Genomic DNA, 27,574 nt, shown 5'->3' on the forward strand with positions numbered 1-27,574 from the left:
TCATTTTTTTTTTTTTTTTTAAAGATTTTATTTATTTATTTGACAGAGAGAGACACAGCGAGAGAGGGAACACAAGCAGGGGGAGGGGCAGAAGGAGAAGCAGGCTTCCCGCAGAGCAGGGAGCCCGATGCGGGGCTCGATCCCAGGACCCTGGGATCATGACCTGAGCCGAAGGCAGACACTTAACGACTGAGCCACCCAGGTGCCCCTAGATGAAATCATTTTTAAAAATACACTCTACTTTCTTCGTTGCTTTTTATTTACATTTAAAATGTTACCAAACGGATTTTTTCTCTCCTGTTGTTTCAAGTTGACTACTTTTTACTGTCCCTTGGTAGTTACTTTCTGAAGTATTTATTACAATACAACTTTCTTCATTGATCCTTGAAGAATGACACTCTTAACATTTCTTGGCCTACACATTGATGTACCCATGGCAACTATTATGGAACATCGTTGGAGTGGGGGGAATTGTTGCCCAAGAAATGTAAGAACATCGATTTTAAATAATCATTCATTTCTGCTTCACAGCTTTTCTACCTGTCTGGTTAGGTCTCTTCCATTCTCCATTTTTTCAAATTTATCAGTTTCGTCAAGTGTGCTCTTACAGTTTGCCCCCTCGGCTTGTGAAAAATAGGTGCACCCCTCATTTTCTCCTTCTCATATCTCAAATAAAGAATCCTATTTCTTGGGGAGGGTATGTGCTCTGGTAAGCACTGTGAATTGTGCAAGACTGTTGAATCTCAGATCTGTACCTCTGAAACAAATAATGCAATATATGTTAAGAAAGAAAAAAAGAAGAAGAAGAATGTAGCAGGAGGGGAAGAATGAAGGGGGCGAAATCGGAGGGGGAGAAGAACCATGAGAGACGATGGACTCTGAAAAACAAACTGAGGGTTCTAGAGGGGAGGGGGGTGGGAGGATGGGTTAGCCTGGTGATGGGTATTGAGGAGGGCACATTCTGCATGGAGCACTGGGTGTTATGCACAAACAATGAATCATGGAACACTATATCTAAAACTAATGATGTAATGTATGGGGATTAACATAACAAAAAAAAATTTAAAAAAAAAAAGAATCCTATTTCTTATCTATCCATTCTTATCCATATTCCTGACTCCAGCCTATTTGCTTTCATTATTTATGATATTTATAGCTGTTTTAGTACAGTAAGTTGATTTTCTGGTTTTATCAATATTAAAAGCATTGGCAGCCATCTGTATCTCACAATATTTTTTTAATTAAAATGTAGTATTGAAAATGTTTCTTTGTATAAGAATGTATTACTTTTTGTAATTCATTATTGATGACCTGCAAAATGTTACTTATATATGTATTTCAGATTATCAGCATCCAAGAAATAGAATCATCCATGCATGCACTCCTTTTAAAACAAGCCATGACCTTTGTGAAACGCAGGCAAGATGAATTAAAACATGAATCAACGTATTTACAGCAGTTATCACGTTAGTGTTTTTCATGTTCAATATAATTTATTATTCATTAAGCTGACAATTAGCTGGAGAATAAAATATTTTTATTCCTGTATAAAAAATGCTTTTTGCATATCTTCCCACTAAGCTTTCACCCCTTTTCAAAAACTTCAAAATATTTAGAGTTAGGGCTTCAAAATGTCCTGAATTCTGTCTAAGACAAAAGTAAAAATAAAAATTATAACTTCTAATCATTTAGTTTTTGAGACAGGATATATGGTCAGATAATGACTGTTTTGAGACGAGTTGACATAAACCTATAGGCTGTGTCAGAAATCTAACTTAATAAAGATTTCATGGCCCTCCCACAGATTATTTATGAAGGTTAGAGATGTTTTGGTGGGTTTCAGGAGAGAATCATCTGTGAGATCTCAAATAAGATTTGGATGCTACCTTTTAGTTCTCTCACTGGTTTTGTATTTTCAGAGATGCCTTCCGTTGATTAAAGTGCAGTCCAGGGAATAGTGAAAGAGATGAGATCATAACCAAATAGCTGATTAAAGCAAAGTGACTCTCAAACACATGACCTATAGTTGGTTATAAATTATGGTACATACTAAAGTAGAAAATAATATAAATAACATATTGGTAATGCAAATAATTCTAGCAATTCAGGGACAGAAAAAAAACTGGTGAAAACTACTGAAAAAGAATATGAGAAAAAGAAACTTGGTAGAATTTTGTTAGTATTCTCAAGTGCTGAACTGTATTCACCAGCCAAGGTATCAGGCCAGCAAGCTCAATGCCTATTAATATTGTGATAGGGAGTTAACATTGAAATTTCAATGCATGATGAAATATGCAATTTAAGCATATTAAGTGTATTTATATATACCTATATGTATATACACCCAAGATACAATTTTGGTTTAATAGTGTCTCCCTTTATTTCTTTTAAGAATGAAATCAATTTTATTCATTAACAGGCAGAGCTGAGACATCAACAAATGAAAGCTTGGCTGTAGATGAAAAAACTCAATGGATTTTAGAAGAGATTGAATCTCGAAGGTAGCTATATAAACTGAAGACTTAAAGCATCATTGAGCAAGTATTTTTCACTACTTAAATATAGTTAACCCGTATGGTATAATTAACCATAACTGAACATTAATTTGTGAGAATGATGTAAAACCAAAATTTAGTTAAACAGCCCTCACCCCCAGGGTTTAAAGACACACTGGTGTATTAGGTCAGTCAAAAGGAATGGGTAAGATGGCATTTATTGGTCTAGGAATTGCTTGTAACTACAGCCAGTCATTATTATATTGTTACCACCTCTTTAAAGTGTGGGTAGCCCATGGGAATGTTCTGTAAGAAAAAGAGGGAGAACCACCAATTCAGATTAATCAAGCTGAAATGCCAAAAATATTAGCATAAAATTCTGTGGTGTATATTCTGGGCATTGATGAGTCCAGCTTTTTGTTTTAAAGCATTTCTTTTCAGCAGGAACTGTTCGTTTTTAATTTGCTTTCGGTTTATTGCAAAACATAGGTCACGAAGAAGACAAGCTAGGGCACTTTCTGGGAATTGTGATCATCAGGAAGGGACATCTAGTGATGATGAACTGTCTTCAGCAGACATGAATGACTTCCAAAAAACCCAAGGTCAGTTAGCAAGTTTCTAATATGTCTTTATTTGAAATATTGAAATGGTAGGAAATTCTTCTCAGTGCTTGCCCCCCTTAAATACATAAGCTATATAAAATCGTTGGGAAAATTTAGGAAAAAAGGAACACATTTTTTTCCCCTTTTTAGACTTTTCTTGGGGCACCTATCTGGCTCAGTCAGTAAAGCATGTGACTCTTGATCTTGGGGTCATGAGTTTGAGCCCCCACTTTGGGATTAGAGTTTACTCAAAACAAAACAAAACAAAAAAACCTTTTTCTTCCTCTGAAAAAATGGGATAAAATGGAGGAACATTGTGAGTATTCTGCATCTTTATAGTTTTTTTCCCCTCAGCCTTCCTCATCTTTTGTAAAGGAACCATGGACATTTTTTATTTTGTTACTGTACTACATACTTTCTATATCATCATTTTTAATTGAAAACTTAAATTTAGGGGTGCCTGGCTGGCTCAGTCGCTAGAGCATGCAACTCTTGATCTCAGGATTGTGAGTTCGAGCCCCACATTGTTGGTAGAGGTTACTTAAAAATTTTAGTGATATGAGAAGGTAAAATATTGTATATTTGAAAGAATGTGGGCCTTACAGTCAAATAGATGGGTTTGAAGAAGGGCTGTATTTTGTGTGATCTTAGGCAGATCCATTGATCTCCCTGAATCTCATGTTGCTTGTTTGCTTGTTTTTTGTCTGTAAATAGGGTAGTGACACCTGCTGTAGTTGTGATGCTGACATAGCAGGAACTCAGTAAGTGGTGGAATTTGTTAGTGTCAATATTGCTATTAAAGTGATTTTTTCTAATAAACTAATTTATATGTTAATATCGAAGGAAAGTTTTCAGCTCAGTTGATTACATACATCTTTGTATGTGACTGTTTATAGGAAACAAAGTTCACAAACTTAAAATGTATTATACACCAGAGACTCATTTTGTTTACAGGTGACATTTCACAGGATCATAAGAAGATTTTTGAAGATGTACATGATGACTTTTGTAATATCCAGCATATTTTGTTGAAATTTCAACAATGGCGAGAAAAGTATCCTGATTCTTATTATGAAGCTTTCATTAGTTTGTGGATACCGAAGCTTTTAAATCCCCTAATCCGAGTTCAGTTGATTGATTGGAATCCTCTTAAGGTATTTAAGCTTAACATATAAAAGAAATAATTCTGTCATGTTCATTATTTAAATGCCCTTGTTATCAGGTTAGCTTTAAAATACATAGAGTTGGATTTGATAATTAGTGTTTTGGGGTAATAGTTTGCATTCATCTTTTTTATTTTTGGTTCCCCCTTTATTTTTAAGCCTGAATAGCACTAAATATCTGTCAAGGAAACACTTTTTTTTTGTTTTATAGCTGCTTCTATGATAAGTTTAATATTTTTAAATGATTTAAAAACGTAAAGGTAGTATTTTAAGAATTTTAGTCTGTTTGAGGAAATTCAGCATAGGTACCAAGAGTTCTGAAGTTGGAGATGATATATTGGTAATAATTTGGTTTGGAAAGCTGCATTGAGGAGGGGGAGTTGAAATGAGGATTGGAAGGGTCTTGAAGATTTAAACAGGAGACAAACTTTTTTGTAAAGGTGCATAAGGAGAAATCGTAGTTCAGGAGCTAGAGACTGTATAGAGATTCAGATCCTAAATTAAGAGATAGGAACTTATTTTGGTAAATAATGGGAGGAGTAGCATTATGAAAGTAATGTTTTAGGAAGCCCTAGCAGCAAGCTAACTTGGAGGGAAGGGAGATAAGAGGTGGATATAATACTGAAAGGCTACTGCTGAACCCCAAGTCCAAGGTAGTGAATTCCTCACATAGAATGGTAGTGACAAAGGAGAGAGAAAGAAAGTGTTGATTAGAGAGAAAGAGAGAAACACCAAGAAACAGACTCATAAACATGGAGAACAAACTGATGGTTACCAGAGGGGAGGGGGACGGGGGAATGGGTGAAATAGGCAATGAGGATTAAGCTGTGCACTTGTCCTGATGAGCACTGGGTGATGTATGGGGTGTTGAATCACTACACTGTACACCCGAAACTAACACAACTGTATGTTAACTATATTGGAATTAAAATAAAAGGAAGAATTAGTAAAATACTGAGAATAACTCTGGCACATCATCACATCGAAAGGTGGCCCCGATGTTTTGATTCTGGGTTGTTAGAACAGTGGTAGTTCCATTAATAAGAATGGGGACTTCCAGGAGGGAAAAAGATTTTGAAGGAAGTTTTAATGATAGTGGAATATCCATGTGGATATGTCTAGTAAGGAAACAAATGAGAAAATGAAATTGAAGGAGTAGAGGAGAACCAAAGGTAAAGATTTAACAGAATAAAGGAGACAGAGCCATGTCCTTTTATCTTTTTTCTGTCCTAGTCATGCATGCCTGTTGCTGTGTTAGGTTCAGGTCCAGGCAGTCTTCATTGTACAGGAACTAAGCTGATCCCTAAGAAAATTAGTAGTTGGTTGGACAGCAGCCTAGTTGTTAACCACTCAAGCTGATATGTTCATTCATTCAACAAATAATAATTGGCCATCTGCCACTTGCCTGTTAAGCTAAACCACCTGTAAAATACACATTTGTCCCTATGAGAATTGAGAGAACCAGAAATGAATTTTGCATGAGGTAAATGAATTTTTATAAACAAATTCCATGGTTATTTTAAGTGCTATTCTTACAAATGTATGAAAGTAAAGTGTGGTAGGTTCTGAACATAGTGGGCATTTTTGGAGTACTTGTCGTATGAATGATGGGTAGAACGTAGTTTCTTGTCATACTGTTTAGACATCATGTCTTAGTCATGTCATCCTGCCTAGTCTTGGTGGTCTAGTGCTAAATACAAGGGGTTAAAATATGGAATTGTTCTTTTTTGATTCTCAGAAAAGTTCCAGTGATTACTGAAAAATATAACTATTTTAAAATAATGTTTAAGAATGTATTGATAATTTTGATAATTTTATTTATAAGTTTGATGCCATAGGTTTAAAACAGATGCCGTGGTTCACATCTATAGAAGAATTTATGGCTAGCAGTATGGAAGATTCAAAGAAGGAAGACAGTTCTGATAAGAAAATCTTGTCTACTGTCATCAACAAAACACTTATTCCTCGACTTACAGGTACTACTGCTTTGTAATCTTGGTAAAATTAAATTATTCTCTGGCAAAGTCTAAGATCATCAATTTCTGTTACATTCACAGATTTTTTTTTCAGAAGTTTCTGAACACAGGGAAATGTAAAATGCAGTAAAAATCAATAGATGTCATAATTGAAGGTGATTAAAAAGTGCTTCTTTGCACAAGTGATCAGCTACCAGACTGCTAGTATTCTTCAGCCTTTAGCATTTGTGACATTGGTGTTCCTTCTATAACACTTAAGTCATTTATTAGTGGCATTCTTTCATTCCTACTACAGTAGGATTTCTTTCCCTTGACTTCTCCCCGTTTCTTTTCATTTCTTTCTTTAAAAAACCTTACTACATCTTCCCCACATCTGCACTTAGCATTGATGCTTCTTTGTGCTTCAGTCTGAGGACTTGTTTCATCTGAAATTGTACTTGATCTGATTCACCATGTCCCTGAAAACAGATTCTGATAGCAAAGACTGCAGAACTCTTAAAAGGTGAAGCAACCACCTTTGTATTACTTGTTCGCCAATTTAACTAAACTTTAAAGATTTTTCTCAGTGTATCTTGCAGTACAGTCATGGTTTTATAAGAAAGTTACTACTTTTACCTAGCTCTGTTAATGATAGCACAGAATATGTATGCCTCATTTAAGTACTCTTCTAAAAACTCCAAATACATCACTTAAAATTAAACAGTCCCTCAAATAAGTAGAATTATGAGAAATTAATACTATATATTTATTCTCAAGGTCTGTCCTGGACCCTCTTATACTCTTCATGAGCCCCCTGGGTAATTTCATGCTCTCCTTTAGTGCCATCTGTATCTGTGTTGTTCAGTGTAGTAACCAGTAGCTGAATGTGATTATTAAAATTTTCAACTAAGTAAAATTAAAATTCAATTGCTCAGTCACACTAATGACATTTTAAATACTTAATAGTCATACATATGTAGCTCATGGCTATTAGATAGTACAGATATAATGTGTTTTTTCCATCATTCAGAAAGTTACTTCAGATAGTGCTGCTCTACATAATTTTAAATCCAAAAGTACCGGAGGAAGTCCAGATCTCTCTTATCAAAGTACCTTTCAAGTACATCCACTTGGATGTCCAACAGGCACCTCGCAGTCCACAAGTGTCATCATACTTACCATCTTTGCTGCAGATCTGCTCCTCTTATATTCCTTATCTAGAAGGTGACATCTCCATCTACCCATGTATTCAAACCAGGATTTTCGAGTCGTTCACTCCTCCATCTTTCTTATTTATATAAGCAATGGCCACATCTGGTTTGGGTTTGTTTGTTTGTTTGTTTCCCATTTTCTAATGTATTTTCTATACTACAACCAAAGTAATTCGTCTAAAATGTGAGTCTGATTCTATCATACCTCACTTAAAACCCTTTCATTATTCTTAACTGCCCTTGGGATGAAGCCTAAACTCTTTAACATGGCTTTCTTGGCCTTTCAGAATCACTCTCTGCTTAGTAATTCTCCAGCCCCATCTCTTGCTAAGCTCTATTCCTTCTTTTCCTCATTTCCGCATTTCAGCTATATTCTTCCTAAGCCTTTGTATCTTCTATGTTCCATCCGTTTGACAAACCTCCTAGCCCCACCTCTTCTGCCTGGCTAATTCCTCTTCATCTTTCAGGACTCAGTATAGACTTCACTTTTAGGAACTGGTTCACGCATATCTCTCTGGGTTCCTGTAGCACTCTGAACTCAAACTTCTGGTAACACCAACACACTGAATTATAATTGCTTATATAAATGTATTCGCCCTTAGACAAAGTTGTTCAAAGGCAGCTACCTACCTAATCTTATTCATTGCTGTGTCTCTTGTATTGAACACTAGGCACATAGTAGGCTCTCAGTATTAGTTGACCAAATATTTCTAAGGTTATTAAAAACCTTCTAGGGGCTCCTGGGTGGCTCAGTCGGTTAAGCGTCTGCCTTCAGCTCAGGTCATGAACCTGGGGTCCTGGGATCGAGCCCTGAATTGGGCTCCCTGCTTAGCAGGGAGCCTGCTTCTCCCTCTCCCTCTGCCACTCCCCCTGCTTGTGTTCTCTCGTGCTCTCTCTTTCAAATAAATAAAATCTTTTAAAAAAAAGAAAAGAAACCTAACCTTCTAGATGCTTGAGAAATCACTGTTTTTTGTCTTTTTTTTTTTTTAAACCTATTTCATTTTTTCTATTATTTAACTTGTATTTTACAAGGGCCTACCCTGTGTCAGGCACTTTTGTTGACTCAGCATATACAATAGTGAACAAAATAATAATCCGTTCCCTCCTGGAGCTTACATTCTGTGAAAAAGATAATAAGTAAAATCTAGAAAATGTTAGTTATGAGGGCTGAGATGAAAAAGTAAGAGAAAGGGATACAGATTATCAAAGAGGAGTGCAATTTAAAATGGAATGGGCAGAAAAGGCGTTCCTGAGAAGGTTACAATTGAGTAGATTCTGAAAGGAAGAAGTGGGCCATAAGAATATCTGGGGAAACAGAATCCAATGCAGTGGAAACAGCAAGGCAGGAGCCAGCCTGATTTGCTTGAAAAACAGCACATAGGCCATTGTAGCTATAGTGGAGTGAGGATGGGCAGAGAACAAGAATTGGTTAACAAGATGGTAAGAGCTCGGTCACCTGGGTGGCTCAGTCAGTTAAGCGTCCAACTCTTGGTTTCAGCTCACGATATAATATCAGGGTCATGGGATTGAGCTCTGCATTGGGCTCTGCACTCAGTGTGAAGTCTGCTTGAGATTTTCTCTCTTTCTCTCTCTCTCGCTCGCTCTCTCCAAAATAAAAATCTTTAAAAAAAAAAAAAAAATGACGGGCTACATTATATGGATCCTTATAATCATTCGTAAGGACTTCACTTTTTATTGTAAGTCAAAGAGTGAGAAGTAATTGGTCTGCCTAACATTTTAGCAGAATCACTGTGGTTACTGTGTTGAGAATGAACTGTAGGCAGACCACTTAGGAAGACTTTGCAGTAATCCAAGCAACAGATGATACTGGCTTGGGCTAGGGTGTTAAAAGTGGAAGTGCTGAAAAGTGGTTGAATTCTGCATACATTTTAAAGATAGCACGAACAGAATTTTCTAATGGACTGGTTGTTTGGAGCAAGAGAGAGAGGAATCAAGAGTGATGCATGGGTTTGGGCCCGAGCATTTGGAAGGACAGAGTTGCCATTTCCTGAAGTGAATGAGACTGAAAGGAGCATGGTTAGGGTAAGGGGATGTTATCAGGAGCTCAGTTTGACAAATGTTGAGTTTGTAATGCCTGTCATCCAAGTAGAGATGTTAACTAGGTTGTTGAATATATGAGTCTAAAGGAGAGGGCCAAGTAGCAGACATAAATTTGGAATTTATCAGCACATAAATGACATTTAGAGCCACAAAACTGACCTTAAATACTAAGGGTATAAATGTAGACAGGAAGGAGAAGGTAAGTGACCTGAGTCCTGAGGTACTCCAGCATTTATGAATCAAGGAGATGACAGGCAGCCAGCAAAGGAGACCACAGAGATAGGTGGGAAACCAGGAATGCTATCCTGGATGCCAAGAAAAGAAATGTTTGTAAAGGGAATGATCAACTGTTCCAATTGTTGCTGATAAATCAGATGGGGACTAGAATCAACCATTAGGTTTTGCAATGTGAAGGTCATCTGCAATGGTAAGAATAGTTTAGGTAGAATGGTTGGAGATAAGGCCTAATTGAAATGAATTCAAGAGTTAATAGGAAAGAAATCAGAGATAGTTTCAACAGTTTTTTGAATTTTGTTGTAAAGTGAAGGAAAGAAATAAGGCAGTACTAGACGGAAAAAAGGGTCAAGGGAGGGATTATTTTCAGTATAAGAGAATAATTGTAGGCTGATGGGAAAGATCCAGTAGAAGTGATGGCAATACCGAAGTTAAGAGGGCAGAATTCTGGGAACAGGATCTTCCAGTAAGCCAAAGGGGTTGAGACCTTTTGCACAAAGTGAGGAGCTTGGGTGCTTCATCCATAAGAATGGAAGACAAGAGTACGTGGGCATAGTTGTAGGTAGGTGTGTAGATTCTGCAGTAGTTGCTTATAGAACTTTTCTTCTGTTTTCTCATCAGTTGAGGAAATATTAGCATGAGGGTGAGAGCAAGGGAAGAGACAATAAAAGGTAAATAGTTGTCTAGAAGAGTCAAGTCCATTAACTGAGAAAGCAAGGAGGAAGAAAAGGACAGGAAATGATCATCTGGATGAGAGGGAGGGGGAATGGGCCAGGAAAACATGATTGCTAGGCAGCATGAAGGGCTCACTGGAGTTTCACAGTGATAAATTTAAAGTATTTTTTTTTCCAGCCATGTTTTAGCCATATGGTTGGAGCACAGACTCGGTGACAGGTGGATTTAACTAGAGCTGTGGTTGAGTTACACAAGTTCAACAGAGCCCAAAAAGGACAAGGAAATTGAGGATGTATGCAAATACATAATGGTAATGATTGGCATGGATTTTAAATCTCATAGGATGGAAGTCTTTGCTAAAGGCCTCGGTTGTTTATACATGAAAAGCAAAGCAATTTAGTAAGTAAATTGTACACTACTGAAACTTTTGTTTCAGACTTTGTAGAATTCATTTGGGATCCCCTGTCGACCTCACAGACTACAAGTTTAATAACACACTGCAGAGTGATTCTTGAAGAACTTTCCACTTGTGCAAACGAAGTTAGTAAAGGCAAACAGGTAATAATTTCTAGAGTTAAAAAACTTCTTGATTTATTTATAGGTTAATGTACTTTTGTTCTAAATCTTTGTTTCCAGAAGATGCAAAAGAAGTAATTACCAAAAAACAATTTGGGAAAAAATAGATTTACTTCTGATTTATAGAAACTAGGATTGACCATTTCTTCTTTATAATAATAAGATGAAAGAATATACCTTTATGTTTATGAACATTCTAACAGGGATGACAGTCATTATTAATTGTAGGATACACATACATGTAATAAGACCCAGATTATTATTTTTATTTTTATTAGTTTATTCCTCTCTGTTCAGTGGTCTGGTTTTTGTTCTCATGGTCCAGCCAGCCATTTTTCAGGTTTGTGAATATACATTGGCCCTGCAGAGATGAACAGGCATAAATGCATTGTGCAAATTGGTTCCTTCTAAGAGGAAAAAAATTTTCTTTTGGCAAAAATCTAGTAGTGTGGCTTTGCTCTAACAATGATTTTAAAATTAGATTAACATTCATTATATGAACTAGTTATTTGTAATCTGCCAAAGTTAAGAGCAGTAATCTCTTTAAGGATTCAAAGTTCAGTGAATATGGGGCACCTGGCTGGCTCAGTAGAGCATGTGAGTCTTGATCTTGGAGTCATGAATTCAAGCCCCACATTGGGGTGTAGATTATACTTAAAAAAAAAAAAAAATCCTTAAAAAAAGTTCAGTAGGATAGATTTTCATCTTACCATGATTTAGAATTGAGTTTTATCCAACATAAGACATAAGGAGAGACCTTTTAGAGGCTTTGGTGAGAATTTGTTAAATCTTACTTTTATTGTGGTACTCTTTTTTATCATTCTGTTTGTTGATGAGAATGTCATATATTCATACAGTTAAATCAGTAAACCAATTATATGTTGACCTTTAAGGAAATTGAGAGAGATTGTAAGCAAGGTGATTGAGAAGTGAGGAGACATGTCGCGTTCATATTACCAACACCATTAAATTTTAGCACTGGGAGTTATGAAGGAGGGAAGCTGTAAGAAGTAAGAGGGAGAAGAGGGAAACCAGCATGATTCCGTCTTCAAGAAGCATGTAATCTAAAAGGAAATAAGATGTACATAAATTGTTATTTAAGGGGCGCCTGGGTGGCTCAGTCAGTTAAGCTCCAACTCTTGATCTCCGCTCAGGTCTTGACCTCAGGGTCATGAGTTCAAGCCCTACATTGAGCTCCACGCTAGGTGTGAAGCCTACATTAAAAAGGAAAAAAAAAAATGTTATTTAAAATAGGAAGTGAGAAGTGGAGGAAGACAAGGAACACTTACTTAATTCCTGCTAAGTACTTGGTACTTTGTTAGGTCTTGTTCCTATGTCATCTTAGTTCTAGCAGCTCTATTAAAAAATGGGTGATAGCTTCATTTTACAGATGAAGAGACAGTCTCAGAAATTTGTTCATAGTAATACCTTGAATTAGAACTAGGATTTGAACCTTAATCTTATTTTATTTATTTTTTTTTTTTTAAGATTTTCTTTATTTATTTGACAGAGAGAGAGGGAGAGCACAAGTAGGCAGAGAGGCAAGCAGAGGGTGAGGGAGAAGCAGGCTCCGCCCAGAGGAGGGAGCCCGATGTGGGGCTCGATCCCATGACCTGAGCCGAAGGCAGATGCTTAACGACTGAGCCACCCAGGCGCCCCAACCTTAATCTTATTTTAAAGCCTAAGCTCATGTCACTGACCACATTGCCTCCCCATCTTCCCACCCACCCCCCCACCTGAGCAGCCCAGATAAAATACTGTGAAATGTTCAAGGTGGCATTTGAGCTGGGACCTAATGGAAAGTAAAGGATTTGAACATATAGCAACTGTGATGGGAAAGAGGGCATTCTTCACCTTCCTCCAACAGAATAAAGACCTATAACTTGAAAATCATTGCAGAAATTAGAGATATTTAACTTAGAAGAAGATATACATGACGATTCTATATTTGAAGAAGGAATGGGTTTATTCTGTGTTGTTACAGAGCATAGAACCAGGATTAGTAGATAAGAGCCACAAGGAAGTAGATATGGAATCTTACATTTGCTCTCTATATGGGACTATGTAATTGTAACCTAAATATATATAGTGTTTTACTGTTTAATAAACATTTTCACATTGTCTCATTTGATCGTCACAACCTTGTGAAATGTATTGACTTTAATTGCATTTTACAGACGAAGAAGCTGGGGCCCAGAGGGCCACGTCCCTTGTAAAAGGTCACTTGGGTACTAAGTGGTAGACCCGGCACTTCGTAATTTGTAATAACTAAAATTTTCAAAAGTGTTACAGAGTCACTCATGAAGTTTTTATACCAGTAATTTTTATTCTAGTAGCCCTCCCACAATAAATGTGGAAATTTCAAATGGGTTCTTTGTGTAATTAGTAAGAGACTGGACTACATCAGGACTTTTCAGCTTCAACAGTCTTCATTTGGAGCAGATAATTATTTGTTGGGGGAAGTTGTCCTGTGCATCGTGGTGTGCTTAGCAGCTTCCCTGGCCTCTGACCCCTAGATGCCAGTAGTGCTCCCTAGTCTTGACAACCAAAAATATCTCCAGACATTATAAAATATTCCCTGGGCGTGTCACAGTTACTCCTACGTAAGAATCACTGAACTACATAGTGTTCCTGGTTACTAAGACAGTTTGCCTTGCCAGTGAGATCACTGTGTTTTTTTCAGTGACGTGTAAGAAATTGAAGAGAATGAAAAAGGTTCTAGAAGAATGGACTCAGCATAATTCTTGTTTTCGAAGTGAGAAGCAAATGATTCTATAAACTAATGCGTGGTTGAGAATAGTTTTGATTCTTGTTAAGATTCTAAAATAGATTATTACAGAGATAGATTATGAACACTTAAAGAAAGTAGCAGTTACAATCTGTTACTGATAGGATTCGTCAATACAGGTGATTGCTTATTGAAGCAAATTTTCCCATATTATCTCAGTTACTTTCACTGATGAATAAGATACTGTTCAGGTAGAGTAGGTAGTGTATTTAAGTATGTTATGATTGTTCCTGTGGATTAAATGGGGAAAGATAAGCTTAGCAGTGGTACAGTTAGGTACAAGAAACTGGTAGAGTATAGCTACAGAATACTGGACCAAGAGGGATGTGGCTACCTTTGCGGGGAGTCTTTTAGTATTAGATATCTTCTCAATATTTGCCGTGTTCAGTATTGAACTGGATGAAGATGTAAAATGCATGCTAGTAAAATTTGTCAATGGCACAAAGCTAGGAATTCTGCATAGATTTAGGGATAGTAGAATAGTATCCAAAAGGATTCCAAATACTGAGAAAATGGACTAACTCTCAAAATATATGGTGTAAAAGGAATATATATTATGTCCTACCCCTGTATTCAAACATTCAACTGCAAAAATAAAAGGAAAGAAACGACCTTGAAGCAGCATTGGTAAGCCAGAGAAGGATATAATCAACAGTAAACCCAATATGAGTCAATAGTGTCACTTGAGTAATAGAAAGACTATGGGGAGTTCTTTCTACTGGGTGTGTGCTATTTTGAATACAAGTGTTAATATGTGCTCTGCTCACAGGTAAGACTGCCCTGGGTATGTTGCATTTAATTCTGGGTGTAAGTGTATTAAATGGAAAGTGTCTAAGATGGTATGGGAAAGAGAAAATGTAGAAAAGGGAAATACCAGTCTTAGAATCTGAAGAATTGTCATGTGGAAGGGAGATTAGTTTTGTTCTGTATGATCTTAAGAAGTAAATTAGGACCAAGGAGTGGAAGGTATAGAAAAGTTTGTTTCTCATTGTTAACTGAAATCTAATAGTTAATAACTGCCCAAAGTTATGGGCGGCCTCAGGAGATCATGATTCCCTGTCACTACATGTTTTTAAGCATAAGTTGGTTGACCAGTTAGTGGAAATGTGAAAATGTTATCAAGTATTTAGATTGCTAGTTTTCAGATTTCTTCTATCAACAACTTTTTTCACATAAAATCTTACACACCCCTGTACACAAACACACAAAAGCAAAGCTGCTCTGCTGTAGTCAGCACCTCCCCTCTCTCTCCCTTGAGGGCCTCAACATCTGCCCAAGCCACCCAGGATTATCTCCGTGGATATACAGAGCAGTGTAAAAACTACTAGCTAAAGCTTCTAAGAGTCTTTTCAATGCTATTTTAAAGAATGTATACTTGTGTGTGTGTGTGTATTTGTTAAAACTTTACTGTTTGGAGACCTTTTTTTTTCCCCCACACCAAATAATGTATTTGAAAACTTGAAAAAGTTAATGAGCTCAGAGTTTTAAAATATATGAATTTGTTTTAAACAAATTTTTGGAAATAATGTCAAACTTAGAGAAAACTCTCATGAATAAAAATAGCATACTCATAGGCCATTTACCCAGATTCACCTGTCATTAACATTTTGCCCCATTTTGCTTTATTATCCGCTGTCCCATTGTATATATACACAATTTGTTTCTCCTGAACACTTTGAGAGTAAATTGCATATTTGCTCAGAATAAAGATAGTCTGTTACATAACCATGGGACACTTATTTTCAGTAAACTTCATGATATTTACTCTGCCATCCATATTCCACTTCCATCATTTGACTCAATAATGTCCTTTATAGCATTTTTTTAGAGAACTGTTTTTAAGAAACAAAAATTTAAACAATATGGAAATACTTGTCAAGGCTAGCATTCAATTACAATGATGTAATTTAATTAGAAAAAAATCAAAACATAACTGTCTGTCTAGTACAAACACAAACTCCGTAATCTCCATAAGTAAGATACTACTTTGTGGAGATAATGCCTAGAAAAATGATCTTTATTCTTTTAAAATAATTCAAAATATTTTAGAAATGGGGTAAAAAAAAATTGAATTTTTGTTTTTAACATTAAATAGTGATATGTGACCACTGGAGGAATATGTCCTTGATATTTAAGTGGAAAAAGAAACAGGACTTCAGTTAGATATACTTTTTGTGAAAAAAAAATACATTTGGTTGAATTCTACATTTATGAGTAATTTGGCCAGTATGGGCTTTTGAGAGCTTAATTTGTGCTACACATTGTTACCGACTTGAAAACTATTCTAGTGTGTTTTGTGGCATTTTTATTTTTCAAATATGGATTCCTTTTTAAGAATAAGAAGAATAATATAGAAATTTTGGTAATACATGAAAAAAAATTTAAATTCCCCTTATCTTTTCATCCTCGTACAAGGACTTGATACCATTGTAGGATATTTTTATCCAGCCTTTTACTTCAAAGTTATAATCCTAGTGGACATGTACATTTGTATCCTACTTCTTTCCCTTAACATTATCTCATTAAATATTTAATTTTATTTCTTACTACAGTCTTTATAAACTTTACCTAAGTAATAGTTTCTTGCAATGGATGATATGTCTTAAAAATACTCTATCATCGAATATTTTGGTTGTTCCCAATTTTTTTTTTTTAAGATTTTATTTATTTGACAGAGAGACACAGTGAGAGAGGGAACACAAGCAGGGGGAGTGGGAGTGGGAGAGGGAGAAGCAGGCTTCCCACGGAGCAGGGAGCCCGATGGGGGCTCGATCCCAGGGCCCTAGGATCATGACCTGAGCCAAAGGCAGACGCTTAACGACTGAGCCACCCAGGCGCCTGGTTGTTCCCAATTTTTGATTCACAAACATTAAAATGAATGTGCCAAAGTGAATTTACTACTACATCAAAGGACATTGATAAACCAACAAAGGACCCATAGCTAGAGTATATAAAAGACTTCTACAAATCAGTAAGAAAGAGAATCTGATTTTTAAAAAATACATAAACAAGCAGCTTTTAATTAGGTACTTAGCAAAATGGCATATCCAAATGACAAGAATATGAGTGGATACTCAGAGCCCCTGTGTGGCTCAGTTGGTTAAGCATCCAACTCTTGATTTTGGCTCAGGTCATGATCTCAGGCTCCATGCTCAGTGGGGAGTCTGCTCCTCTCCCTCTCCTTCTGCCCCTCCCCCCGCCCACATGCATGCTCTCTCTCTGAAATAAATAAATCTTAAAAAGAATATGTGTGGGGGCGCCTGGGTGGCTCAGTTGGTTAAGCGACTGCCTTCGGCTCAGGTCATGATCCTGGAGTCCCGGGATCGAGTCCCACATCGGGCTCCCTGCTCAGCAGGGGGTCTGCTTCTCCCTCTGCCCTCTTCCCTCTCATGCTCTCTGTCTCTCATTCTCTCTCTCTCAAATAAATAAATAAAATCTTTAAAAAAAAAAAAATATGAATGGATGCTCATCATCACATTACTCAACAGGAAAATAAAAACTAAAACATAATAAAGTATGACTATATACCCCAGGAATTGTAAACATTAAAAAATAAAAGGATACCACATATTAGTAAAGGGGTAGGGAAGCAGGATTTCTCATACATGGCTGGTGGAAATGTAAATGGGATATCACTGCTTCAGAAAACAATTTGGCATTATGTACAAAGGTGAATGTATATACATAAACTAAATTCCAGCAATTACATTCTTATGTGTATATCCATTAGAAATGTAGGGCTGTGTATATTAAAAGACACGTATAAGAACTTTTATACAATATTGTGTGTAATATAGCCCCCAAACTGGAAACCACCTGAATGTCCCATCATTAGTATTCATGTGACAGAATATGCTATACAGCAATGAGAATGCACTAGCTACAGCTGTGTGCACCAACATGGGTGAATAAAGTTCTCTTGTACCTAATTGATAGTTATTTTAACACCTGATTCTATGTATACAAATGTGTACTATACTTTTAAAATGGTAAATAGACTTCTACCTATGGCCATCACTGATGCTTTTAAATTTTTATATAATAGGATTTACTTAAATCCGTTGTTGTGAGAATGAAGAAAGCAATAGAAGATGATGTTTTTATTCCTCTGTATCCAAAGAGGTAAGAGCTGTTGATTTCTAGATTATATGAAATAGCTAATCATGTAACACAGAATTAAGAATGTAATACAAAAGAAACTATATTAAGTGTTCTCTCAAACATACATACACCTATTAAGGTGCAAATTGGATTTCAACAAAATATTTCTCACTTTTTATATGCCATGTATGATACCTAGCACACTTGGACATCAGTTTTTTTATGTTAAGAACATAGCAGGGGGCATCGCAGAATGGTTAAATCCATACACTGGAGCCCAGATTTACCATTACTAGATACTTGACTTTGGGCCTTTGTGCGCATCAGTGTCTTTGTATGTAAAGGGAGGTATTAATGCCTACTTCACAGGACATTGTGAAGATGAAGAGCGTGCTCAGAACAGTGCCTGGCACAGAAAGCTAGAAACTATCTGAATTGTGGATTTACTTTAGGAAACAAGTAGGGGTTTTTTTTGTTTTTGTTTTCCTTGCCTGGGGAGACATTTTTCTAGATGAAAAACGTTGCTACAGCTGTTGCCAAAAAAATTACTGCCTGTGCTCTCTTCTAGGATTCTTAGGTTTAAGATCTCACATTTAGGTCTTTAATCCAATTTGAGCTTATTCTTATCTATGGCATGAGAAAGTGGTCCAGTTTTCCAGCACCATTTGTTGAAGAGACTGTCTTTTCCCCTTTGAATATTCTTGCCTTTTTTTAATGTAGAATCAATTGACCATATAAGTATGGGTTTATTTCTAGTTCTTTATTCTGTTCCATTGATCTGTGTGTCTATTTTTGTGGCAGTATCATACTGTTCTGACTACAGCTTTGTAGTATATTTTGAGATCTGGAATCGTGATACCTCCAGTTTTGTTCTTTCTCGTGATTGGTTTGACTATTTGGAGTTTTCTGTTGTTCCATGCAAATTTTAGTATTATTCTAGTTCTATGAAAAATGCTGTTGGTATTTTGATAGGGATTGCATTAAATCTTTAGATTGTTTTGGGTAGTGTGGACATTTTAACAGTATTGGATCTGCCAATCCACGAGAATGGAATTAACTTTCCATGTGTTTTGTGTTGTCCTCACAACACAATTACATTTCTTATGTGTATATCCATTAGAAATGTTTCTTTCGTCCATGTTTTATAGTTTGCAGAGTATAGGTCTTTTACCTCCTTGGTTAAGTTTATTTCTAGATATTTTATTCTTTTTAGTGCAGTTATAAATGGGATTGTTTTCTTAATTTCTCTTTTTGCCACTTCATTATTAGTGTGTAGAAATGCAACAAATTTCTGTATATTTATTTTGTATCTTGTGACTACTGAATTCACTTATCAGTTCTAGTAGTTTTGGTGGACTCTTCAGGATTCTATATACAGTATCATGAATCAAGTGGTATTTGATGCATATTTATACATTTGCTAAGAAGGCATCAGTTTATAGTAGTGGATCATGAACTGAAGCTATCCAGTGAGTGTTCACAGGATTGAAGAGCTTTTGTGGGGAGAAAAGAAAGGAACTTCTAAGCTTTCTTGCTAATTTAAATTGTGAAGAGATACCTACATGTAAAAATTATGCCCTGTTAAGGCTTGTTGTAGAATGTTTAAGAAATCTATTCATATGGTTCAAAAGTATGAGTATGTATTTTTTAATTTATATTTAAAATGGGGTCTTCCTCCCTCCCACTCCTGCCCTCCATCCAGTTTTTGCCCTTCCTCCTCCATATACGTACATGCATGCCATAATAATCACTGTTAGTAATTTTACCTTTCCATAATTTCCTCATGCAATTAGAATTACTTATATATGCTATAATCTTATTTCTCCCCCCTCCCCCGTTCTATAGCAGAGGAAGTGCATTTGTAACCATTGTCTCGTACCTTACTTTGACTTAGTACATCTTTGAGATCATGTCATCACCAGAGTAGTTTCCTCATTCTTTAAGCTACATAATATGCTTTCATATAATGTAGTGTAACTGGTGAGCATGTGAGTGGTAAACCATTACCAGCAGTGCTGTGAATAATTTTATAGACCCGCCATTGGTACATGTGCAAGTATACCTCCAGAAGGCATGCTCAGAAATGGGGTTGTTGGATCAAAGTGTACATGGAATTGTAATTTTGATATCATCAGAGCACTCCATTTACATTCTGTTAATGTGTTAAGGTTTAATTTGGTTGGTTTAAAAAAACACTGAGTTTTTTAAACTCTGGTTCTGAAAGATTAACAGTTTGCATTTTGTCCTGTCTCGGTTTCAAATTAGGACTGTAGAAAACAAAACATCACCACATTCCAAGTTCCAAGAAAGGCAGTTCTGGTCAGGTGTAAAGGTAAGTAGAAAACTACAAAATTATTTTTATTTTAAATCTAGTATACTGTAGAGCAGAGATTTTTTTTTTTTTTTTTTTTTAGATTTTATTTATTTATTTGAGAGAGAGAGAATGAGAGAGAACACATGAGAGGGGGGAGGGTCAGAGGGAGAAGCAGACTCCCTGCCGAGCAGGGAGCCCGATGTGGGACTCGATCCAGGGACTCCAGGATCATCAACTGAGCCACCCAGGCGCCCATGTAGAGCAGAGATTATCAAACTTCTGTAAAGGACCAGATAGTAAATATTTTCTGCTTTGAATATCTGTTGAACTGTTCAGCTCTCAGCCTTTATAGTGTAAAAGCAGTTATAAACAATATGTAAACAAATGAGCATGGCTGTGCTTTGGTAAAACTTCACCTGTGGACACTGAAATTTCAGTGTCCTAACTTTGACATGTTACAAAATACCCTTTTTTTTTTTTCCCAATCATTTCAAAATATAAAAACCATTCTTAGTTTACCGGCTCTGCAAAACCAGGCAGCAAGCTAGATTTAACCCACAAGCCATAGTTGGCCAACTCCTAGTCTAAAAGATAAAGGATGAAGTCATTGCTAAGTCAGTGGTAACAGGGAGGGATGATAAAAAGTTGGGTTCAGAAGATACTTAGGATGGAGCACTGAAAGGACTTGATGACTAAATGATAATTGCATATGAAGACTAGGGTACTAGCCAAGTTCCTGACTTTGGCAACTTGGTAACTTACAGTGGCATTCTTTGAGGGCTTTGGAGGGGATACAGGAAGAAGAGGTTTGAAGGAAAGATAAAGGTCTGTTTCAGATGGTGAATTGAAGATATCTATGGGGAAAAATATAGAAATAGATGTAAGAGTCTGAATTGTAGGGGACAGATTGGAGTTGGAGATTTGGGAGTCAGCCACATGTAGGCAGTATTTGGAGCCATGGTCATGAATGACAACCTCTGAGGAGATGGGATGAAGCATGAGAAGAAGGCTAAGAACACAACTTCGGGAAACACTGACATAAGAGGCAGACAGAGAAAGTGAAGTCTTCAAAGAAGCATTAGAATTTATTGTGAAACTCAGAGTGGTCACAAGAGGGTGGCATTATGGAAACTAAGCAAAAGGTTTTTAAGAGTGAAGACAGAGTATTAAATGCCACCCAAGGGAATTAGGAGAAAGACTGAAAATGTTTACTGGATTTGACAATTAGGTCTTGGGTGACCTCAGCAAACTTAGTTTTTAATAGGGTGAATCCATATTTGTTATGTAGTTGAGTCAGGGAAAACACTTTCCAGGAAGAGGGAGCAACATAAATAATGACACAAAGTATAGAAAAGCATTGCATGGTAGAGTAATAAATATAGTACTGGAAAGAAAATGGAAAACACCATAAAATTCACAGAAAGGTATGGATTTAGAGGAAGGAAAGGCAACCAGTATTTTATTAGAATAGCTTATATTTTTTAATCTTCTATATCAGAGCAGTAACGGTTTCTCAGGATCACACATTAGTAATAGTGGCACTGGCTTTAACAGCAGTCCTTCATGAGTCCTTGGGTCCTGTGGTCTTGCACCTGATGGCCCCAGTCTCTGGGAGTATGAATTGAGGAGGAAGATTATTGATCTGGAAAGGTGCCAGTGAAGTTATTTGAGATGGATTTTGGGTGATAGTCTTAAAAAAATAGGATGAGCAAATATATGGAGGTTGGAAAGAATTATTTGTTTAGAAATGTTTTCTATTGATTGTAAAATTGATACTTCTACTAATGAGTTTAAAATAGTTTGACCAGGGGTGCCTGGGTGGCTCAGTCGTTAAGCGGCTGCCTTCGGCTCAGATCATGATCCCAGGGTCCTGGGATCGAGCCCCGCATCCGGCTCCCTGCGCCGTGGGAAGCCTGCTTCTCCCTCTCCCACTCTCCCTGCTTGTGCTGTGTCTCTGTCAAATAAATAGTTTGACCAACGTTTTATGTTTGTTGGAGACTACTACAGTTTTCCTTTAGAGAAACAGCTACATACTCACTTGATACTTTATTTTATTTTAGCTCTTCCACAATATTCTTCTTTGGAATGGACTCCTCCCAGATGACACCTTGCAAGAACTAGGACTAGGGAAGCTGCTAAATCGTTACCTTATTATAGCTCTTCTTAATGCCATACCTGGGCCAGATGTTGTTAAAAAGTGCGACCAGGTCAGTGTAATTTTATCATTTTTTAAAATTATTAAAATATGTTTTGTGGGCCACCTGGCTGTCTTAGTCAGTAGAGCATGTGACTCTTGATCTCAGGGTCATGACATTGGGTGTAGAGATTACTTTTAAAAAAAGTTTAAAATCTATTTTTAACAGAATAATTAAAACTGTGGTACTCAGTAAGTCAACTTAATAAACGAGAAACCCAAAAGCAACCAACCCCTCAGTATTTAAGAATTAGTATACTGATTTGAATTATCACCAGGGAAAAGAAAAATTATTTAATAAATGGTGCTGGGCCAACTGGTTAACTCTTTATAAAAAGAATGTTAAATCCTCAACTTTCACTAAATACCAGTATAAATTTCAGATAAAATATAAAAATGAAACTATAAAATACTGTACTAAGAGGATAAATGTATCTGATGGTAAGGGAGTCCTTTTGAACTTAAAAGCAAGAAACGAAATGATAAAGTAAGCAATTTGATGAAAGTAGAAAACTTCAGTGAATGAAAAAACATTTAAAAGGTATCAAGATTATGTGATCAGGGGCACCTGGTTGGCTCAGTCGTTAAGCGTCTGCCTTCGGCTCAGGTCATGATCCCAGGGTCCTGGGATCGAGCCCCGCATTGAGCTCCGCGCTCAGTGGGAAGCCTGCTTCTCCCTCTCCCCCTGCTTGTGTTCCCTCTCTCTCTCTGTCGAATAAATAAATTTTAAAAAATCTTAAATTATAAAAAAAAGATTATGTGATTATTGTTAAACCTGGAGGATAGGTTCATTGGGGTTACCATACTTACTCCTTCTCGTGTTGGTGTGAAATTTTCTATAATGAAAAGTTTAAAGGAAAGGGAGTTGAAAACTGAGAAAAGTTATAAGCCATACAAGGATTACAATCCATCTTTTTAAAAAGCTCTTTAAAGTTAGTAAACAATTCAGATATTCCAGTTAAAAATGGACAAAAGACATGCAACAGGAAATTCACCAAAAAAAGAATATGTAAAAATAATTTCTAAACACGTGGAAAAGGTTAACCGTACTAATCCGAGAAATGCAAAATAATATAGTAAGGATATTAATTTACCTGTTATGCTGGCCAGTTTTTTTTTTTTCCTAATTCTTGTCATAATGAGGAAACAATAGCACATTATTTCAGGGGCACCTAGAATGGGTGGTGCTGGGGTTCTGAGAAACACTCTTTGCTGTTGGAATGAGAGCTAGAACTCTAGAGACTTTTGGCATGATGGCTACAAACCTTTAAAGTTCATACCCCTTGACTTAGGATAAATTCCTTGAAGTAAAATTGCTAAGTTAAAAATCAGAGATGCACATGTAGATTTGTTTAAAAAAAAATTCAGTGGAGTAAATTTGAGATCTAAGTGGCTTTATTAAGGATCTGTGAATCAGGCAGCATTCCATCTAGCAAGTAGAGAGATACTCTCAGGAGTTGTACAAAATGGAAGGCTTTCATAAGAAAGAGGGTGAGACAAGAAAGCTATTAGCAAAAGAAAAGGATTATTTCAGGCCAGGACAAGGTCTTACTGGGGAGAGGAGAATGGCATGGTTTTTGTCATGCAGATGACCTCACTATAGCGCCCATCCAGAAATTTGGGGATTGACTGTTAAAAAGTGACATTCCCGGGATGAGTTGAAACTGCAGTTAAAGTCTTGGGTTTGCTGTTGTAAGGAGCAAATGACTATCTGGGGCTTGTTTCTTTATCAGAGTTTTAGTACAAAGAATATTATTGTAGCATTATTTATAACAGAGTTGGAAACAACCTAAATATCCAAAAACGTTGTCTATTCAGCAGATAAAAGTCATTTTTAAGAGTATGGAAAAATATTTATAAATTTAAAAACAACATAAGACGTTAGATAGCAATTCCTAACCCACCATGATTTTTTGGGCTATGGTCTTTATATCACATAGTTTTAAATTACATTTTCCCCCCAAAATTGAATTCATCATCCATGCTATGTATTTCAGGTTCAGTTTAGTCCCTTTTGACCATGAGTCTACTATCAGAAGTAGAAAAGTGGCAGGAGATTCTCTCCACAGCTTGTGGCTAGAAAGCCATGCCAAGGAGCAGCTGGGTGGCTCAGGCAGTTGAGTGGCCTACTCTTGATTTGGCTCAGGTCATGATCTCAGGGTCCTGAGATGGAGCCCTGCCTCAGGCTCCCTGCTGAGCAAGGAGCCTGCTTGGGGTTCTTTCCCTCTACATGCCCCCCCCCCATACACACACATGCTGTCTCTCAAATGAATATAAATCTCTAAGGAAAAAAAAAAAAAACATGCCAAGACAGTGTGGCTTTAAATCCTGTGATCATTTATGGGAAAGCTAGGTAGTTCTGTGAAAATTTTATTGAGTTATGTGATACAGAGCAAGAGAAAAGCGTGTACAAATAAGTATTTCTACCCTAGGCAGTCAGTGTGTCTGCATTTTTTCTGTAACTGAAAAAGGTGATTAAGGAATAGGATAAATCTTTTTTCCTCAACTGTGTTTTTGAAAGAGTACATTCCAGAACTTTCATTTAACATACTTTATAATGTATATGTGGTGTATTTTTCCCAACTTTTTACTTTTATAAATACTGATCTTGATAATAACTGTAGGATAACCTATTTGTCCAAGAATTTCTTTGCATAGTATGATCTCAGGTTTTTTCTTCCTCCCATTCTCTTTCCTTTTATTCTTCTGCTATGAGGAAGTTTTTTTTGTTTTTTTTCGTTGTTGTTTTTTAACTTAAACATTTTTTTGTTTTTACCAAAACTTTCCCCAAGATCATGTTTTACCTTTAGCATAATGGTGTTGGTGCTTTCCCCCCAAAAGAAAAATTGAATGCAACAGACTCTGTATGCTGCCATGAACATTTAAAGCAGTGTATTAAAGGATCAGAACCATAATTTTTTTTATTCTGTGTATCTCACAATCCTCCACTGGATTCCTTAACTATAATTTGTTTATGTAGATCATATGCTAGGTCACTCAATTTCTTAGTATGAAATAATACTAAAATGTATTTTATATTTATGTTGACTGTTTTGTGTCTAGGCATTTCTGGTGTTTAGTTGTAAATGGCATTTGTACAGATTTAATGGCTTAGGAATACAGAGTATAGAAAGTATTACAAATACCTCTAGAGAGTAATCATAAAGAATAGTCTATTTTAAGCTCTTGGCATTAAAATACAATTTTTTTTAACTATAAACTTTGACAAAGGAAAATTCTCAATTTATTCTACCATAACCATAAAGGATTAAATGAGATGGACTGATGTTAGCAAAAGGCCTTAGATAACTGTTATTAAAAACTGACCGTGTGTTTTAATTAACAGATAGCAGCATATTTACCAGAAAAATGGTTCCAAAACTCTGCCATGAGAACGTCTATTCCCCAGCTAGAAAACTTCATCCAGTTTTTGTTGCAGTGTGCACATAAATTATCTAGAAGTGAATTCAGGTAATTTTGCATATTTGTATCTCCATAAGTGCACAGTTCAATGATTCTGTTTTACACTCAGCAATTTTTAGATTTGTACTTTTATTCTATTTTTAAAAGTCTGTGGAGACTACCACTCTAGAATTAGTAGATATTTTTATGTGCAGTCTTTGGAATCACTACTTTATACTCACATCTCATGCCTAATAGTTCATATTTTTAAATGTAAATCTCTTCCAAAATAAGCATTTTAAAATCTCAACAGTTAAGTACAGGTCTGCAGCCTGCTCTTTACCCAGCAATAACTAGAATCTGTTTTGGATGTTTCATTAACAGCACCAAATGTTTAGGGGCTTAACACCACTAAATACACAGTAATGTTCTGGTAAACAACTTCTCCAAAAGTTTAAAAATTTTTTAAATAAAAAGCACAGATTTGTAGCATTTCTGTGGGTAAATATTCCCACAGAGGCTCCCACCAAGCTGATAGCCCCACACTGTAACTCAGTTTTCTGATGATAGATTTAACTGCTTTTTACAGTCATTCACATTAAAATTTGCCAGCATACATCCCCTAATAAACTATATTTGAACCTGTATGGAAAAGATAACATCTGAACAATTTTAGATATGGGTTTAAAATTGTTTCAGATTAACAACTAATGATTCACTAGGCTCTCAAACTTTTTTTTGTTTTTCAGGGATGAAGTCAAAGAAATAATTCCTATTCTGGTGAAAATAAAAGCTTTGAATCAAGCAGAATCCTTCATAGAAGAGTATCACCTAGACCATCTGAAATCAGTAATTAAAGAAGTTTGAACAAACTATAGGAAAGTACTAACATGAGATTTTAATATAGTGACACTTGCCTCCTTTGCTTGGGGGCCGGGTAGAGCAGGACTCCATCCCTCCATTCCCTTCTTACCTTCTGGTATCATGAAAGCTGCCCCCCTGTGGTGGTTGCAGCAATTAAGCACACGGGAGCACTAAGAGTTTAATTACTCCCTTTGATTCTTTTCACGTTTCCAGTTGAAGAGAGAAATTGGAGAAATCTTGCTGTTTGGGCTTTGGTGAATCTTCTGAACTACACCATAAAAATATCTGTTAGTTCTTTTCATTTTAACTATCTGTTTACAAATAAGTTAAAATGGAAATCTTAATTGGAATGAATTATTTGCTAAGTATTAACTGAATAAAAGCATTTTAAGACTTTTGATAACTACTGATTGTCAAATTGTCCTTCAGAAATCTGTACCAGGGACACCTGGGTGGCTCAGTCAGTTAAGCATCTTCCTTCGGCTCAGGTCATGATCCCGGGGTCCTGGGATCAAGCCCCACATTGGGCTCCCTGCTCAGCAGGGAGCCTGCTTCTCCCTCTCCCTCTCCCAGCCACTCCCCCCTCCTCGTGCTCTGACAAAATCTTTCAAAAAAAAAAAAAAAAAAAAAATCTGCACCAATATATTGTGCCAACACAAGTGTAACAGAGGCCAGTGAAAACCGCCCCCAGCATAGGTATTACCATTTTTTTTTAACTAAATGCAAATTTAGATGTAAAAAAATCTTAATTATTAATTTTGGCTATTGGAGAGTAAGTACTTGTTTTTTTTTGGCTATTTGTAATGCTTTTTTAAATAATCCATTCATCTTATGGATTTGTCAGAACTTTATATTTTAAAGATATTGATGTTTTGCCTATCCTATGTTATAGTTTCCTCATTGCCATTTTTATTTTAATTTTGTGTATGATGTTTTTAG

At 36.3% G+C, this 27,574-nt stretch overlaps 1 protein-coding gene across 8 annotated transcripts in view; it reads left to right on the plus strand.

Moving 5' to 3' along the window:
- GCFC2 (GC-rich sequence DNA-binding factor 2) overlaps positions 1–27,129 on the plus strand; it is a 49,298-nt gene extending 22,169 nt beyond the window's left edge. For 2 of the 8 annotated variants that reach the window (XM_032410593.1, XM_032410594.1), the window contains 11 exons: positions 1,343–1,466; positions 2,420–2,501; positions 2,985–3,097; positions 4,052–4,251; positions 6,086–6,236; positions 10,833–10,954; positions 17,806–17,882; positions 20,127–20,193; positions 22,236–22,382; positions 25,716–25,840; positions 26,521–27,129. In XM_032410593.1, the coding sequence (XP_032266484.1) occupies positions 1,343–1,466; positions 2,420–2,501; positions 2,985–3,097; positions 4,052–4,251; positions 6,086–6,236; positions 10,833–10,954; positions 17,806–17,882; positions 20,127–20,193; positions 22,236–22,382; positions 25,716–25,840; positions 26,521–26,638 (1,326 nt within the window). In that variant the 3' untranslated portion in view covers positions 26,639–27,129. Of the gene's footprint in view, positions 1–1,342; positions 1,467–2,419; positions 2,538–2,984; positions 3,098–3,811; positions 4,252–6,085; positions 6,237–10,832; positions 10,955–17,805; positions 17,883–20,126; positions 20,194–22,235; positions 22,383–25,715; positions 25,841–26,520 lie in introns of those variants that run through there. The other 6 variants (XR_004300289.1, XM_032410595.1, XM_032410597.1 and 3 more) reach the window with 6 other exon arrangements.
- Positions 27,130–27,574: the final 445 nt, after the last annotated feature.

This window comes from Phoca vitulina, unplaced genomic scaffold (assembly GCF_004348235.1).
Source record: "Phoca vitulina isolate PV1807 unplaced genomic scaffold, GSC_HSeal_1.0 scaffold12, whole genome shotgun sequence".
In the NCBI taxonomy this organism is placed as follows: domain Eukaryota; kingdom Metazoa; phylum Chordata; class Mammalia; order Carnivora; family Phocidae; genus Phoca; species Phoca vitulina.